This window comes from Cladophialophora yegresii, assembly GCF_000585515.1.
Source record: "Cladophialophora yegresii CBS 114405 chromosome Unknown aczIN-supercont1.1, whole genome shotgun sequence".
Classification (NCBI taxonomy): Eukaryota; Fungi; Ascomycota; class Eurotiomycetes; order Chaetothyriales; family Herpotrichiellaceae; genus Cladophialophora; species Cladophialophora yegresii.
Genome location: NW_006913045.1, coordinates 3,251,720 through 3,265,193, shown reverse-complemented (window position 1 = coordinate 3,265,193; position 13,474 = coordinate 3,251,720). Strand labels below are relative to the sequence as shown.

The following is a 13,474-nucleotide window of genomic DNA, read 5'->3' as shown; positions in this document are numbered from 1 at the left end:
AAAGCAATCACAAACACGGGCAAGTGCTTGGCGCGCGCCCTGGAAGACGCGTGAGGCGCATGAACCCGCCACAATCCCAAGTAGCACCAGTAGCAATGTGTAAAGCGATCAATCCCCGCGTGAACGCGAGAACCCCAAGCTAGGGACGAGGACAAGTACCTCGTAAGAGTAATTAGGGACGACTTGGCCGTGCCATAGATTTGCGCTGAGTCGGTGGGGTTTCATAGGCAAAAGTGGACTGAAAGACTTTCGGCGACGGGGCGCTATCAACCCACTATCAAGGCTTGACGATGAATGATGACGGTACGCTGTGGACTTGACAGGGTCGAGCAGGGTGCAGTTGTAGGCAAAGGTTTGTTAACTAAACGGGCATAGACAAGCCGATGGGCCCCGGAGTAATGTACAAGAGTTACGCTAAACGCCCTGCCCAAGATGAACCTCGGGCCCCAAGGACTTACTTGGTTAATTAGGTTATCTTGGATCCTGGGGTGCCCAACGCCCGGACATGAGTTGTGCGCAGTGACTACCTCGTATCAGCGAGGGTATTGTTATTGCCCACGTACTTTGTAAGCTGTTGCAGGTACAACTACTGCAGTAGCTTAGTAGGTCAAGTGCTGGTCCCAACGCAATGGTTTCTTTGTTCTCTGTCCCGCAAACAACCAGGAGCAGCGTTGAGAGATCCCGCGCTGCGACCGATGACTGGAGTCGGCTAATGCTGGACTAACTGTCGCCTGTGTTCCTCTAGGCTGACCAATGCTTGTCCTTGTTCCCTGTAGCCTTTTGATAGTGCCCGCCAACTAGTGGGCGAGGGGACCAGGCTACTAACGCTAAGTCGTCTGCTCTACCGCTCTCGCTGGGCCGAAGTTGGCGGTCATTTCACGTTCACCATCTACCGACGGGCACACCACCTCATGAACCGCAGCCCAACCACGATATCCATCCCCGATGTGCACTACGACATAGCATACCACATTGCACCAATCTATAGCGCGCAGACCCTTCGAAAGTTGTATCGGCATCGTATTCTGCGTTCAACTGTGGCAGCCCGCAGACCTTAATTGTCCGGCGCACTTGGTTTCCGTTACCGTCGCCTCACCGGTTCCAGAACACTTCAAACAATCCACAACATCTCAGTCCACCCGTTCACTCACGACCGAACCCACGCTTCATCCTGGCCTAGCGAGACGACCGTCACAGTGCTCGCAATCCGCAATCTCTCAGTGTGCCGCGCCCAGCGTCTGAGTCCACCACCCATCCAGTCAATTCGTGAGCACCACGGCTCAGCGCAAGAGGAGGATCGACGAGGTCCATATTGCCAGAGAGCAGACCAGCAACGCAGCTGGATCCAAAAAGCTGACCATGGTGGGCTTAGGCAATGCATCTGGACCGTAGCATTTTCAATCACCAGCCACGAAGGAAGGCCTCTTTCTCAAGATGCCCTCCGCGGTATCGAGCCGCAGCAACTACTACTCCGCCCACCATCGTCGACAGTCGTCTCAATCACAGACCAATCTGCCTGATCAGCTTCGAAACAGTGGGATACAGGCCCAGTCGCCAAATCGATCCCTTGTCTTCCTCCCATCCACCGCCTATTCTTCGTCGCAGCCAATAACCCAGCGTTCTCGGACCCCCTCTCTGTCAACCCCTTCAAGGTCGACCTCAAGGCTTGGTACTGTGCGGACCGAGGATGTTCCAAATGATCCTCACGATTTCTACCGCCAGTACCAAGATCACTTCACGAACGCATCGCCTGTAGCCCTCCACCAAGAGGCCATACGAACCGCGCCGATTGAGCCGGCAGAGGAGGCACTTGTCAATGCCGGAGAAGCCAGCTTCGATGCTGACGAAAGAACATCAAAGACGGCAAGAAATGGGGCAAGAGGCCGAAAGCTGTCGTTAACCACCCAGACCTTGCCGAACGGCGCCTTTACTGGGAGCACTTCAAAGCCTGCCACGGCCATGCACAATGGCTTAAGGTCCAGGAAGGCTTCGTTTAAAGACCTAGTCGCTAGATTCGATGCGTCGTCTGACGATATTCCCCCTTTACCTTCCCAACCCATATCGCGGCCAGCATCAAGGACTGCTAGTCCCATGCCTTATGGCTCGGTCGACACATCCCACTCTTTCCAGCCGCCCATAAAGCGCCCGCAATCAAGAGCTTCTGAGTCAACGAGAAGGGCAGGAAGTGCGGTGGGGTTGCGGACTCCCAGCAAGGACAGTACAGTACACTCCAGAGGTGCGTCTGCTGCTGGTGGGCTAAGCCAAGTCATTAGCAATCCCGAAGCGCCCGCCGATGGTCGAAAACTGCTGTTTGGCGAAGTTGCACCATCAGCAAACGACCTTCCTGCTGCCCCAGGCTATGGCATCCACAATGCTCGGCTGAGAAGAGGTTCCGAGGGGTCTTCTATGCGTAGCCCTAATCCAATGTTTCAAACGAAGCGTGGCCAGACTCATCTCCCTGGGCCGCCAATGTCGCCTTCAGGCGTACATCCGGCCAGTACTGTCCTGTCGAATGAGGTACAATCCCAGCGCTGGCCCGCTCACCGTCGAGCAAATAGTGATTTCTCGGGACCATCCTCAAGAGCCAACAGTCGAGATGGTCAGACCGCATCATCACATCCGCGGACCAGCGGTCATAGGTATACCGCGGACGCCACTGCCAGATCCCGTATACCGGTAAGCACACGACATCAGCGGATAGCGTCAGATTCGGCCGCAAGCTCCCCCACGGCCCCTCCTACCGCCGTTCCACACCATCAGCTTCCGTTTCGAGTGGAGGAATCTGGGCGGAAACAGTCGAGTTCTTCGCGTCCGGGAGATCGCAGACAGCAGAGTCCCAACAAGCAGGTGCGGTCACCAGTGCAAATCAAAAGCCCAAACAATAGAGGTCGCGGCACCACCACTGCAAATGGCGAAAAAAGCCCTTCTCTTCGCGCAAACATCATTGCTCCTCCGCCAAAAGCCTCCCCTCCACTGAGAAGTTCGAGGCCCCGAATGCCTGTTTCTTCTGCCACCACAGCAGCGTCACGAGCGAAGATGGCAGAGAAGTTTCAGACGATGGCCAAGCAGCAAAGTGACAAGAAGGCTTTCAGACGTCAAAGGCCTCCGGAGCTTAGTGACATCGACCTGAAAGCCCGGCGACTAAAGATTACTCAGGCCTTGAGTAGGTCGAGAGAAGGGCACGATCTAAAGGGCGGAGCCACTTCCGCTCCCGGTGGTTCACCTAGTCGGTCGGATAGTATGACGCCGTCCTTCGAAGAGTCTGATGAGTCTGGGCAGCGCCCTCACGAGGCACTGGAAATTCCAGCTGTGGTGGTGAATGAGCCTGCCATTGACACATCGGATGAACGGGCATTCTACGCTGCACTCGGAGAGAGCCCGGGAGACCAGCAAGCATTCACACAAAATGCCCTACGGGTCGTTGAGTCAAGTTCTTCACATCCAGGCGATGAACTAGATTCGCCAACCCTCGGGCACACTGGGTCCTCTTTCAGCAACATTCCTTTCAGTCTGGATACCCATCTGCAACCACTGCGGGATGAACAAGAGCCGCAATCCGCAATGACTGAGGGCACGGTGGCAACAGAGGCCACGATGATTGATGTTGAGCCCCAGACCGATACCTCGCGACTTCAAACTCCCGGCCAATCACTTTATAGCCAGATCAGTATCCTTCGAAACCAAGAGTCCTTTTCTCCGTTGTCATCCACATCTGAGGCGTCTGGCGAGAATTCCGATCATGCCGACCAAGTATCTGTCCACCTCATGCTTCGAAATACCACATACCTTGACGATGAAGAAGCTGTCGAGAAGGGCTATCGACATCTTGCACCGGTTCCTCAGCCCGAACCCACACCTTCACGAAGCGATGGTCGAAACTCTTGGACGTCCTCAATACAAGATTCGCCTGATTCTGAAGTAGACGAGGGTTCCGCCTCTGTCACTCATTCACTCCATCCACAGGAAGCGGAAGCAGCAGGCGTCGAATCCGGTTCACATCTCGAATCGGATCATTCCAGTATCGAGGATGACTCGGGTCGTGATCATCATGCCGCCGATGCGTACACAATCGTGAATAAAGTCCTCCAACAGCAGACAGAATCTGGAGTGGTCGATCAGCAACTTGTGGATGATATATACCACCGTATCATTCAAGCCTCCCCCGACCTGGCCGATGTCGAAAGTGTGGACGAGGAAAAGGTGCGACGCCTGTGTCTGCACGAACTAGCCGAGTACACCCGTCAATGGGAGCAGCTTGAGTCATCGCCGTGGCGTCCGAGCAATACCTTCCATAATGAAGAGCAGAAGGCTTCGGCGCACTTGAAGACAGAAGCGCAAGGCGATAGTGCCGACAGGCCGGCCGATACTCCAATGTCAAATTTTGACACTTCTCTGCCACCACCGTCAAGTTGGAAAGCGAACCATAGATACAAATCGAGCCTTGATAGCCCGCAGGACTGGGCAGAAACTTCACCATCAGTCGGTGATTGGATGCAATTTGGTCTCAAGCCACCTGCGGAACAGCGGCAACCATCCGGACTAGCTCGTGAGGCATACGCAGACGAAGATCCACCAACTTCAGTCACTCAAGACATTCGAGACCTTCACCAAGATGAGGACGAGCAGCAGAAAGAGACATTCGTACCCATAGGTGCTGAGAGTGGCATCCCCCGTCCACCTAGTCATTCACCGCCACCGCCCCCACCGATAGTGAAGTTGCCGACTATCGACCAGTCTTCATGGTCTGCGCCAGTGGGTGTGAGACCGGCTGTGCCACAACCGCCGCCATTGTCAAGGCCGCAAACCGCGTTCTCTCAAGTGTCTGCTCGCTCAAGCATGGACCAACAAACAATGCCGTCCGGCTCCAGCAATACAAGACCCTCCGTGGATGAGGAGAGCCCCGAGCAGCGCCGGCTGAAGAAGAGAAGACATATTCTCAAAGAAATTGTGGATACTGAGTATACCTATGAACGAGATATGAGAGTCCTATGCGATATCTACAAGCAGACTGCCGTTGCAGCCATCAGCGACGAGGATATCAAAATCATCTTCGGCAACGTCGACCTAGTCCAACAATTTTCCAAAGATTTCCTTGCCTACTTGAAGCAGGTGGTCAAACCAGCTTATGTAATGGAGAGGTCGGACCGACGGAAAGATGCAGATCGGGCGTCTACCGTCCAGAGCTCGGCGGCTTCGATTGGTGGCGCGCTTGACTTGACAGACGCTGAAAAGGACGAACTCACTAGGGTCGGCACCGCGTTCGAAGCCTCGATGGCTGACATGGAAAAGGTATACACGGACTATATCCGGACCCGACACGCTGCAAACAAACGGTTGGAAGCGCTGCAGGCATCTTTAACCGTGAAAGAGTGGCTCAAGGAGTGCAGTGAGAACTCAAGTGATATAACCAACGCTTGGAGTCTCGATGCTCTGCTTGTAAAGCCAATTCAGCGCATTACCAAATATCCTCTGCTGCTCAACCAGCTCTTGGAAGCGACACCGGACACTCATCCGGATGTAGAGTTCCTCCGGAGAGCAGCCAGCGAAGTGACTGAGGTCAATGTGCGGATAAATGAAGTCAAGAAACATACCGAGCTTGTTGATCAGGTGCTCAATCGCAAGCGCAAAGAGTCTGATGTCCGGAATGGCCTGACCAAAGCATTCGGTCGTCGTGCAGAAAAATTGAGGCAACATGTTGGAATCAATGAAATGTACGAAGATCAGGAATATGCCAAGCTCAAGATCGGCTACGACAACAATATTGCCCACCTATTTCTAGTCACCAAAGACTGCCAAGGCTATGTCGAAGCGATCACCAAGTGGGTTGGTCGCTTGTGTGAGTTAGCGGCGGCGGCAGAGGCGTGGGTGGACGTGGGACATACCAATCACTCACAAGCTGAAAGCAAGCTCAGACAATTCGCAATCGTGGTGCGAGGAATTAACTCGATTGCACTGCCCGACCATAATGAACAGGTGTCGAAGCGTGTCATACAACCTATGGACAAGACGGCAGCGATGTTGGAGAGGTTCAAGGCTGACACCAAGGGGCTCATCCAGAAACGAGAAAAGCGACTACTCGACTACAATCAATTCAAGAACAAAAGGGACAGAGGTGAGAAGGTTGACAAGAAAATGACTGAGCGGATGGAGCAGTGGGAAGCGCTGAATCTAGAAGCCAAAGAAAGAATGAAGCGTCTCCTGGGGTCAACCGCTGATCTTGTTCATGCTTGTCAGGCCAATCTGATCCAACTACATCTCAACTGGCTCGGCATGTGTCGTCAGAAATTTTCGGCTGCTATCGACATTCCCCTGGACAAGGTCGACAGTTCTGATATTGTGAAGGACTGGCAGGAAGACTTCGACTACCAGGAAGCGACGGCATTGACATTTAGCATTTGCAACGGTTCATTGCTAGCCGAGGCTGTCAACATGATCTCGTTCTTGACCCCCGGATCGATGCAGAATGGCGAAGAGTCTCCCCGTCAGCCATCGTGGAACAGTATGAAGCGAGCGATATCGGCAAACGAAGAAATTCCACCGTTCCCAATCAGGGACCATCACCATCGAAACAGTGGAGGCCCATTCAGCTCCCAGAGTGACGATCGTACTGAATGGAGTTCTTCTACATTTGCCAATGGACGGATTCGAACTGGCTCAGCTGCATCTGGACGGCCTCCGAAGACTCCAGACACAGCAAGTCGAGGTGTCTCTGCCTCGCTCCATACTGTTGACAGCCTGAATCCTTCGCGACCGGGGACCAGTCCGGGGCTTCCGGCCGACAGTGCAAAATCAGCTCCGAGGTTAAGCTTGGAGGCGCCGTTCCCGTCGCTCGGAGAGCTCTTAACAGAGTCCCCCGTGACGCTTCGCCATGTCTCCACCTCTTCATTTTACACAGCAGCTCCTGGTCCGAGTCAGTCTCAGCCTCACCTTCCTGCGCCAGGCGGAGGCAACGTTTTTTCTTCGGCGATGCCGATGGAAGAGCATCCTCGTTCAACGAGGGCAACCCCCCAGCCACGAGAGGAACCGGGGGTCCTATTTACAGCGGCCAGTGTCTATGAGTTTAATATCGATCGGTCACGGCAGCAAGGTGGCTTTCGATACCTTACATATGTGACAGGGGAGATCTTTGACATCATTGCCGAACACGGGGAGTTGTGGTTGGCGATCAACCAAGATGATCCAACGCGAGAAATAGGCTGGATATGGAACAAGCATTTTGCCAAACTGGCCGGATGAGCAACAATGTCTTCTGGCGTCAGAGGGTCATGAGACGGCGATATTTTGGATAGTACAATTCGCCAGATGTCCACTCGAGCAGTGGAAGGGTGTACCTAAGGAGGGTCAAGTTGGAGGGGATGCCTTTCAGGGACGTGCCGGAGACCCTGACAGGTGTAAGACCCGGCATTCCCTGCGAACTGGAAATACTTTTTTATTTCTTGCGATTCGAGCGTTCAAGCGGAACAAGCGGGGTTGGCGTTGACATGTACTACAAAAGACAAAAAGGGAGGCGAGGGCGTCAACTGTACAGTACCGAGGCATGGGACACGACTTACGGCAGAGATCCTGAAGACACCAGCGGATGGAGGTATCTTGTAGTTGGAAAGATTCTACGTGGGCTAAGGGCAAACAATTGAACATTCCTCATCTAGCTTTGCTCATTCTTTGTCCGTCCCACTTGCACTTACAAAGCGTGGATGTCCTTGTCCGCATTGACGCGGAAGTTGACGAGGCTTTGCTCATGCAGACGGCCGGCTAGTGACGTAGAGGATTTGCTTGTGCTGCAACTTGGGGAGCGGAAGGTGACCCCTTTCTCTCATCGCGTACATAGACATGCGGGCTGGCTGTCGTGGCGTGAGTGTTTCATTGAATGATTGTATTATCACGTCTATGATGGATGCAACATGAAGCCGCATTGTCCACAGGATTGTTTTCTGGTGTGTGGCTAGTCGACAGCCAAAAATACTGCTATCTCACCACCTGCCTGCGGCGGAACCCCCCGTACCTGGCAAGATACCATTGCACGACATCCCTCCTCCACCACACGCTCGAGCAGACGAGGAAGGAGGCAGGCGACATGCCTGAACTACACCCCTTTGGAGGGAGAATGAGTAGAGCGTTCGGGAGATCGGTAGGTTGCTTTGTGTCCTCGCGGGCGTCCTGTCCCTGCACATGACAGTTGTTGTCCGCAGTCGCCTCTACAACAGCCAACCCTTCCCCATCACCGCCTTGATGATACTACCACACCGCCCGACAATCGAATTCGGCTAACATACTTGGTGTGGATGAACAGCTGGCGCCAGAGGACGCATATCTGAGCTGTGAGTGTTCCTTCACTGGGTCTCGCGATCATCACTTCCACCTCACGTCTTCGTGCCACATTTCTGACCTCGTTCTGTCTCTACCACAGATTATGACATAAGATGTTGGTGCCCTTGCGCTTGCGGCGGTCGCCCCCGGCGACGCTGGACCTCCCTGGCTTGTTGGAAGAGGTTTGGGCTAAATGGGCCGTGATCCCTACAGTGACGAGAGAGGACATTTCCGTGTTGAAGAACGACTGGTTAACCGACAATGTAAGACGAAATATTTTGGTCTACCGGCACCGGTGACAGACGACGGACGCTGACTCCGAGTGTGTGTTCTATCTAGGTCATCGCCTTCTGGGAAGAGTATGTACACCACGTCCGCGTCCATGTGGCGCAGCGCAGCGTCCACATGTCGACAGCAACAAAGACTGAGACCTGACTGACGCCCCGGCACCCTTCTAGATATCTGGAACGCGAATACCTCACAAACTACAAGCACAGCCACATCGTCCTCCTCCGACCGACCATGTCGTTCATGCTCATGCAGACGCCAGACCCACGAACCATCAAGGTATGGAGGATACCGCACGATCCTTCCTTTTTCCCCGACCGTCGGTGTCTGTTCTGTTCCTTTCATTTTACTAACGGGCGTGTACGAGCGCGCGCGCAGGACGCCCTGCCCGATTTCACAAACGTCACGCACATTTTCCTGCCGATAAACGACAACCCCACGGCCTCTGTCGCCGAGGGCGGCACGCACTGGTCGCTCCTCCTCGTCTCGGTCGTCGACGGCGTGGCCTTCCACTACGACAGCATGCCGCCGGGCAACCAAAACGAAGCACACTACGCGAGCCAGAAGCTGAGCAGGCTGATCAATCGGCCCCTGCGGTTCATCAATCTGAGTGATTCGCCCCTGCAGGACAACGGCAGCGACTGTGGCGTGTTTGTCTGCCTGAACATGCGCCACCTGTTGCTCAAGAGGCTGTTGATGGTCCGGACGGACAACAAAGTGAGCATGTCACTGGGAGGGAGGACCGTCGATGCCGCGGCGGGACGTAAAGAAATGCTCAAGATCATCGACGAGTTCCGGCGCGAAGGGGAGCGCAGGCGGAGTATCAGCAACTCGCCGCATCCGGGGCGCAAGAGCAGGAGTCCGCCGCGGATCGATAGTCCCGGGGCGAATAGGAGTAAGAGTCCGAGGCATGGATAGGGACCTGCCTTTGAGATGGGGAGTGACTCTAGCGATGAAGATGAGGGCTGAGATCTGAGTGAGACGCCTTGCCGGTGGGGGAGGTGCCTGTTTCAACAGTGGTGTGATGAGGGTTGTGTTGTGAGCTGGCATTGAAGGGCATCATGATTTCCCCGCCCATAATGATATGATGAGATGGGATGAAACAGGATAACATGAGACCCTGATGTTGTGCACCAGGCAGAAGCCCGGTCCAATGAGAGACAATGAGCAATGAGATGACATGGATACTGTGTGCCGCTTCAGTCGCGACGTGAACGCGAATGGGAGACAGGCAGCCTGTATTGAATGAGCTGTTGCATGGGCGGTTTGCGTTCAGCGGCCTCCAGCACGTCAATGAGACAACTTTTGACCTTGGAGCCGGCGCCCTCTCCTCTTCCATCCACCACCTACAGACCACACACGTCTAGAGCGTGTAGATAAAATCCGGCCTCTTGTCGCCCAGCTTCTCGATCTCGTGTTCTGTCTTGCCTTGGACCCAAACATCCCTCTCTCCGGCCCGACGCTTCGCATTCTCTCTTCTAAGCAAGACATGTTGCAGGATTGAGCCGCCAAGGAGGAATAAAGCTTCGTAAGCCAAAACCACCGCGTGACCCGGCTTGAAGCGTGGTTTGTCTTCGGCGCGATAGATGTTGCTGGAGACGATTCCTGGAACAGGGCATTAGTGGATCTCTATCATACGATAGCCGTGGAGAAGAGGCTGAGATACTGCTCGATAGCCCTGGGACAGCCAGGAAACATGACCTCCGCATCTTGATCGATAGGTTCCTCCTGCGATCGAGAACAGAGCATGCCAGGTGCCGCTGACTTACCGTTCAGATTTCCCCACCCGATCACGAATCCCAACGCTATACCTCGCTTATAGACACCTTCAACGTTGTTGGCGGTCCAAGAAATCGTGTTGGGGATGCAAGGGTAGATTCCCATTGCGCCGAGGAAGGTGCCTGCGTATTGTACGTGCGGTGTCCCTGAGCCGAGAAGCATGGCGAAACCTATTATCCCGAAGAAAGACATGACTATGTTGCAGTAGCCTGGATGACGTGTCAGCAGGAGACAAAAGAACAGGCTCACATCGATGCGTACCTCTCTGTCCCGTTCGATCGGCGACAAAACCGACAACGACGGTGACGACGGCAGCAACGGCATAGGGCGGAACACTCAGCAGCTGGGCGTGGATCGACTTGTATCCCATTTGCTGGATGATGGTCGGAAGGAACAGTGAGAAGGCGTACAGTGCACCATCACAGCCCATATAGATGATGGCCCCGGTCAACGTCTTCCAGTCCTTGAGCGCGGCCCACAGATAGTCCACTTTGAATTCTTCGTGCTCAGCGCTGGACTGCTTGTCGAGTTTGAGCCGCCGGATCACGCGCCGCCGGTCATCTTCGCTGAGGAACTTGGCTTCGTCGGGGAAGTCATGGACCTGCCGCTCGCGTTAATGGCGTCATGGCCAAAAGCAATCGAGTGCAACATACCATGAAGTAGGAAGCGAACGCTACAAGGATCGTGGCGAGACCTTCAAGAATGAAGATCCATGCCCAGCCTGGTTTACCTCCCACTCCGTCCATCTGCACGATAGCCGCCGCAAGGAGACCGCCAAAGGACCCGGCAAGGGCTGCTGCGGAGAAGAAAATAGCAGCACGAATACCGAATTCGGAACGTTTGTACCAGCATGATAGGTAATAGTTCACACCTCGACGTTCTGTTAGATAAAACTCCTACGACATAATGGAGGACAAGCCAACGTACCAGGGAAAAGACCTGCTTCGGTCAAACCAAGGAACCATCGTGATGCCATCAATCCCTGAAAGTTGTGGACAAGACCCATGGTAGTCATACAGATGCCTGCAGTAGGAAGACGGGTCAGTAAGGGCCGCCTTATTGATAGTGACTCCATGGCACGTGGGAATCCACCACGGCGTTGAAGTCAGCCTTACTTACCCCATAGTACCATGATTGTGGGCAGAAATATCGAAGGCTTGAAGCGCTTTAATAAAATCTGGGTCAAAGGCTCGAAGAGCGAATACGAGATGAAAAAGATGGTCAATGTGTCATTGTATTGGTTGTTGGTCAAGTTCAGGTTTTGTTGAAGACCGTCGATTTTGGCATTTCCGATGTTGGTTCTGTCCAAGAAGGAAATGAGGTAAAGAAAGGCGAGCCACGGGATCAGTTGAATATCGAGTTTCCAGAGCAAGGCGCGGTCCTGGCGGGTGTTAATGCCACAGTCGCACACACACAACAGCGCAGTCAAATCGTCACCCACAATTTTCTTCCGCTCTTCTTCGCTCAAGCCCTCATCGGGATCAGGGATGTCGAGGATACCGACGGGCTGTCCACCTTCAATGTGCTTCTCATTGTCGGACGGCGCACGAGCATCGTCCGAGTCGGAGATCTTGGGATCAGTCTTCTCCATGGCGATGAGCAATTAGGCCAAGTGCGTATGTCCTGTGATGAGATGGCAGCGACCGCGCAGACTATATAGAAATGAAGAGAGGGCCCAACTCGAGAACGCGTCAAGAATGGGGTTGAAGAGACCCGATGGGATATTTTTAATCAAGATGCACCGAGTAGGCCTGGTGACCACTTGCAGTGGACGACATGGAGCTACTACCGGCATTAGAAGTCCTGTCGTGGGCGAATGGACAGAAGACGTCAGGCTGGGTGCACATCCTGGCATGATCGCTGTCCTTCCTGATGGGGTGTTAGCTCGGTAAAGGTCGCAACGGGGATCGGTGGCATGTGGTGGAGTGAGCGTGGATGATAGACAGGCTCGTGTCCTTGTGCGGCGTGTGTGCGGACGTGAGCCAGCCATTGACGTCGAAGACATTCTTGTCTCTACCAAGCTCTCGTGCCCAAGACACGCTAGAAGCATGCTGCAGGAAGTTTCCACCGACCTCACAGGCTCGCCTGGCCCCAGGGTTGGGGAGCTTGTGGTTCAGCCAAGGATATGCGGGGAGCCCGGGGCCTCCGGTCATTTGCCGGTAAGAGGGTGGTTTGTGGGCGAAGTGCCCGAAGCTGGTCAGCACACTCGGCAGGTGGGATGTGCGTGCACCAACGTTGCATTCTCAACCGCCGACTCTCGCGTTCCGCCTAAGTATTTAGACGGGATGTGCGCGGCATGTGGGTAGCATGCGAGCTTCGTATCTCATGTGCCCGGAAGCCCGGATGCCCGGATGAACGAGTCGAGTGGAGTGGAATTTTTTCTGCGTCGCTCTGCCCAAACCTTCAATCCGCCTTTAATTGATCGAAGTTTCGAGCTTTCAACTACCGGCCTCCGTACGGAACGTTGCAGGCCTGAGTAAACGGCAAAGACGCCGACATAGTGGTGACTGAATCTGCTCAATCTGAACTCGAGTTGAGGGAAGCTGTCCTGATCTCAGACCACCAAAACCATACAGCTGCGGGTACAACGCGGCATGTGATCTCATTGCTGGAGGAGGGAGTCATATCCTTGCTTGTCGCCCACGACCATTACGATCGCATAATGCAGCCAGATCGCTCCGTGAGCATGCTGTTGTCGGTGTGATGATGTTGTGGAAGTGATTAGGAGGACGCATTTGCAACTTAAGGTCATCTCTCTCAACTGGTAGTTGGTGCAGGGATCTGAAATCTCCAACCGATTCAACCTCGAGGGATGCCTGATCACAAAGTGACCTTCATTGGCGGTTGGTTCGTTAAGTCGTCCAAGCTGGAGGTGAGAGAGTATGTGTTGGGACGACCTCTGATCCAAGTACCTGAACATACTGCGAGATGAGAAAGGCAGCCTTCAGAAGAAATCGAATGATGGGTGAGTGACGAGGAGGAGCTCTGGTAAAGTTTGGGTCTCGTTGTCGATGGTGATGCAGCAGGTGCGACGGTGACCATGTCTGTACCGCCGTGATGGCGAATCTGCTCCTTCCTCACACCTCCATCGCCAGCAGGG

General features: G+C 54.2%; 3 protein-coding genes across 3 annotated transcripts; 2 read left to right on the top strand and 1 right to left on the bottom strand.

The window, feature by feature from the left end:
- Positions 1 to 1,434: 1,434 nt before the first annotated feature.
- Positions 1,435 to 7,236, top strand: A1O7_01169 (uncharacterized protein; the record flags this gene model as incomplete). The annotated part of the gene is made up of 1 exon (XM_007755208.1): positions 1,435 to 7,236. One exon carries the CDS (start codon positions 1,435 to 1,437, stop codon positions 7,234 to 7,236), a length of 5,802 nt encoding a protein of 1,933 aa, XP_007753398.1.
- A 1,593-nt stretch (positions 7,237 to 8,829) lies between these two features.
- On the top strand, positions 8,830 to 9,513 carry A1O7_01168 (uncharacterized protein; the record flags this gene model as incomplete). Its single annotated transcript, XM_007755207.1, has 2 exons — positions 8,830 to 8,874; positions 8,974 to 9,513. The coding sequence occupies 2 exons, from the start codon at positions 8,830 to 8,832 to the stop codon at positions 9,511 to 9,513; spliced, it is 585 nt and encodes a 194-aa protein (XP_007753397.1).
- A 445-nt stretch (positions 9,514 to 9,958) lies between these two features.
- Positions 9,959 to 11,965, bottom strand: A1O7_01167 (uncharacterized protein; the record flags this gene model as incomplete). The annotated part of the gene is made up of 7 exons (XM_007755206.1): positions 9,959 to 10,200; positions 10,365 to 10,583; positions 10,636 to 10,975; positions 11,028 to 11,245; positions 11,302 to 11,397; positions 11,494 to 11,755; positions 11,816 to 11,965. 7 exons carry the CDS (start codon positions 11,963 to 11,965, stop codon positions 9,959 to 9,961), a joined length of 1,527 nt encoding a protein of 508 aa, XP_007753396.1.
- Between the last annotated feature and the right edge of the window lie 1,509 nt (positions 11,966 to 13,474).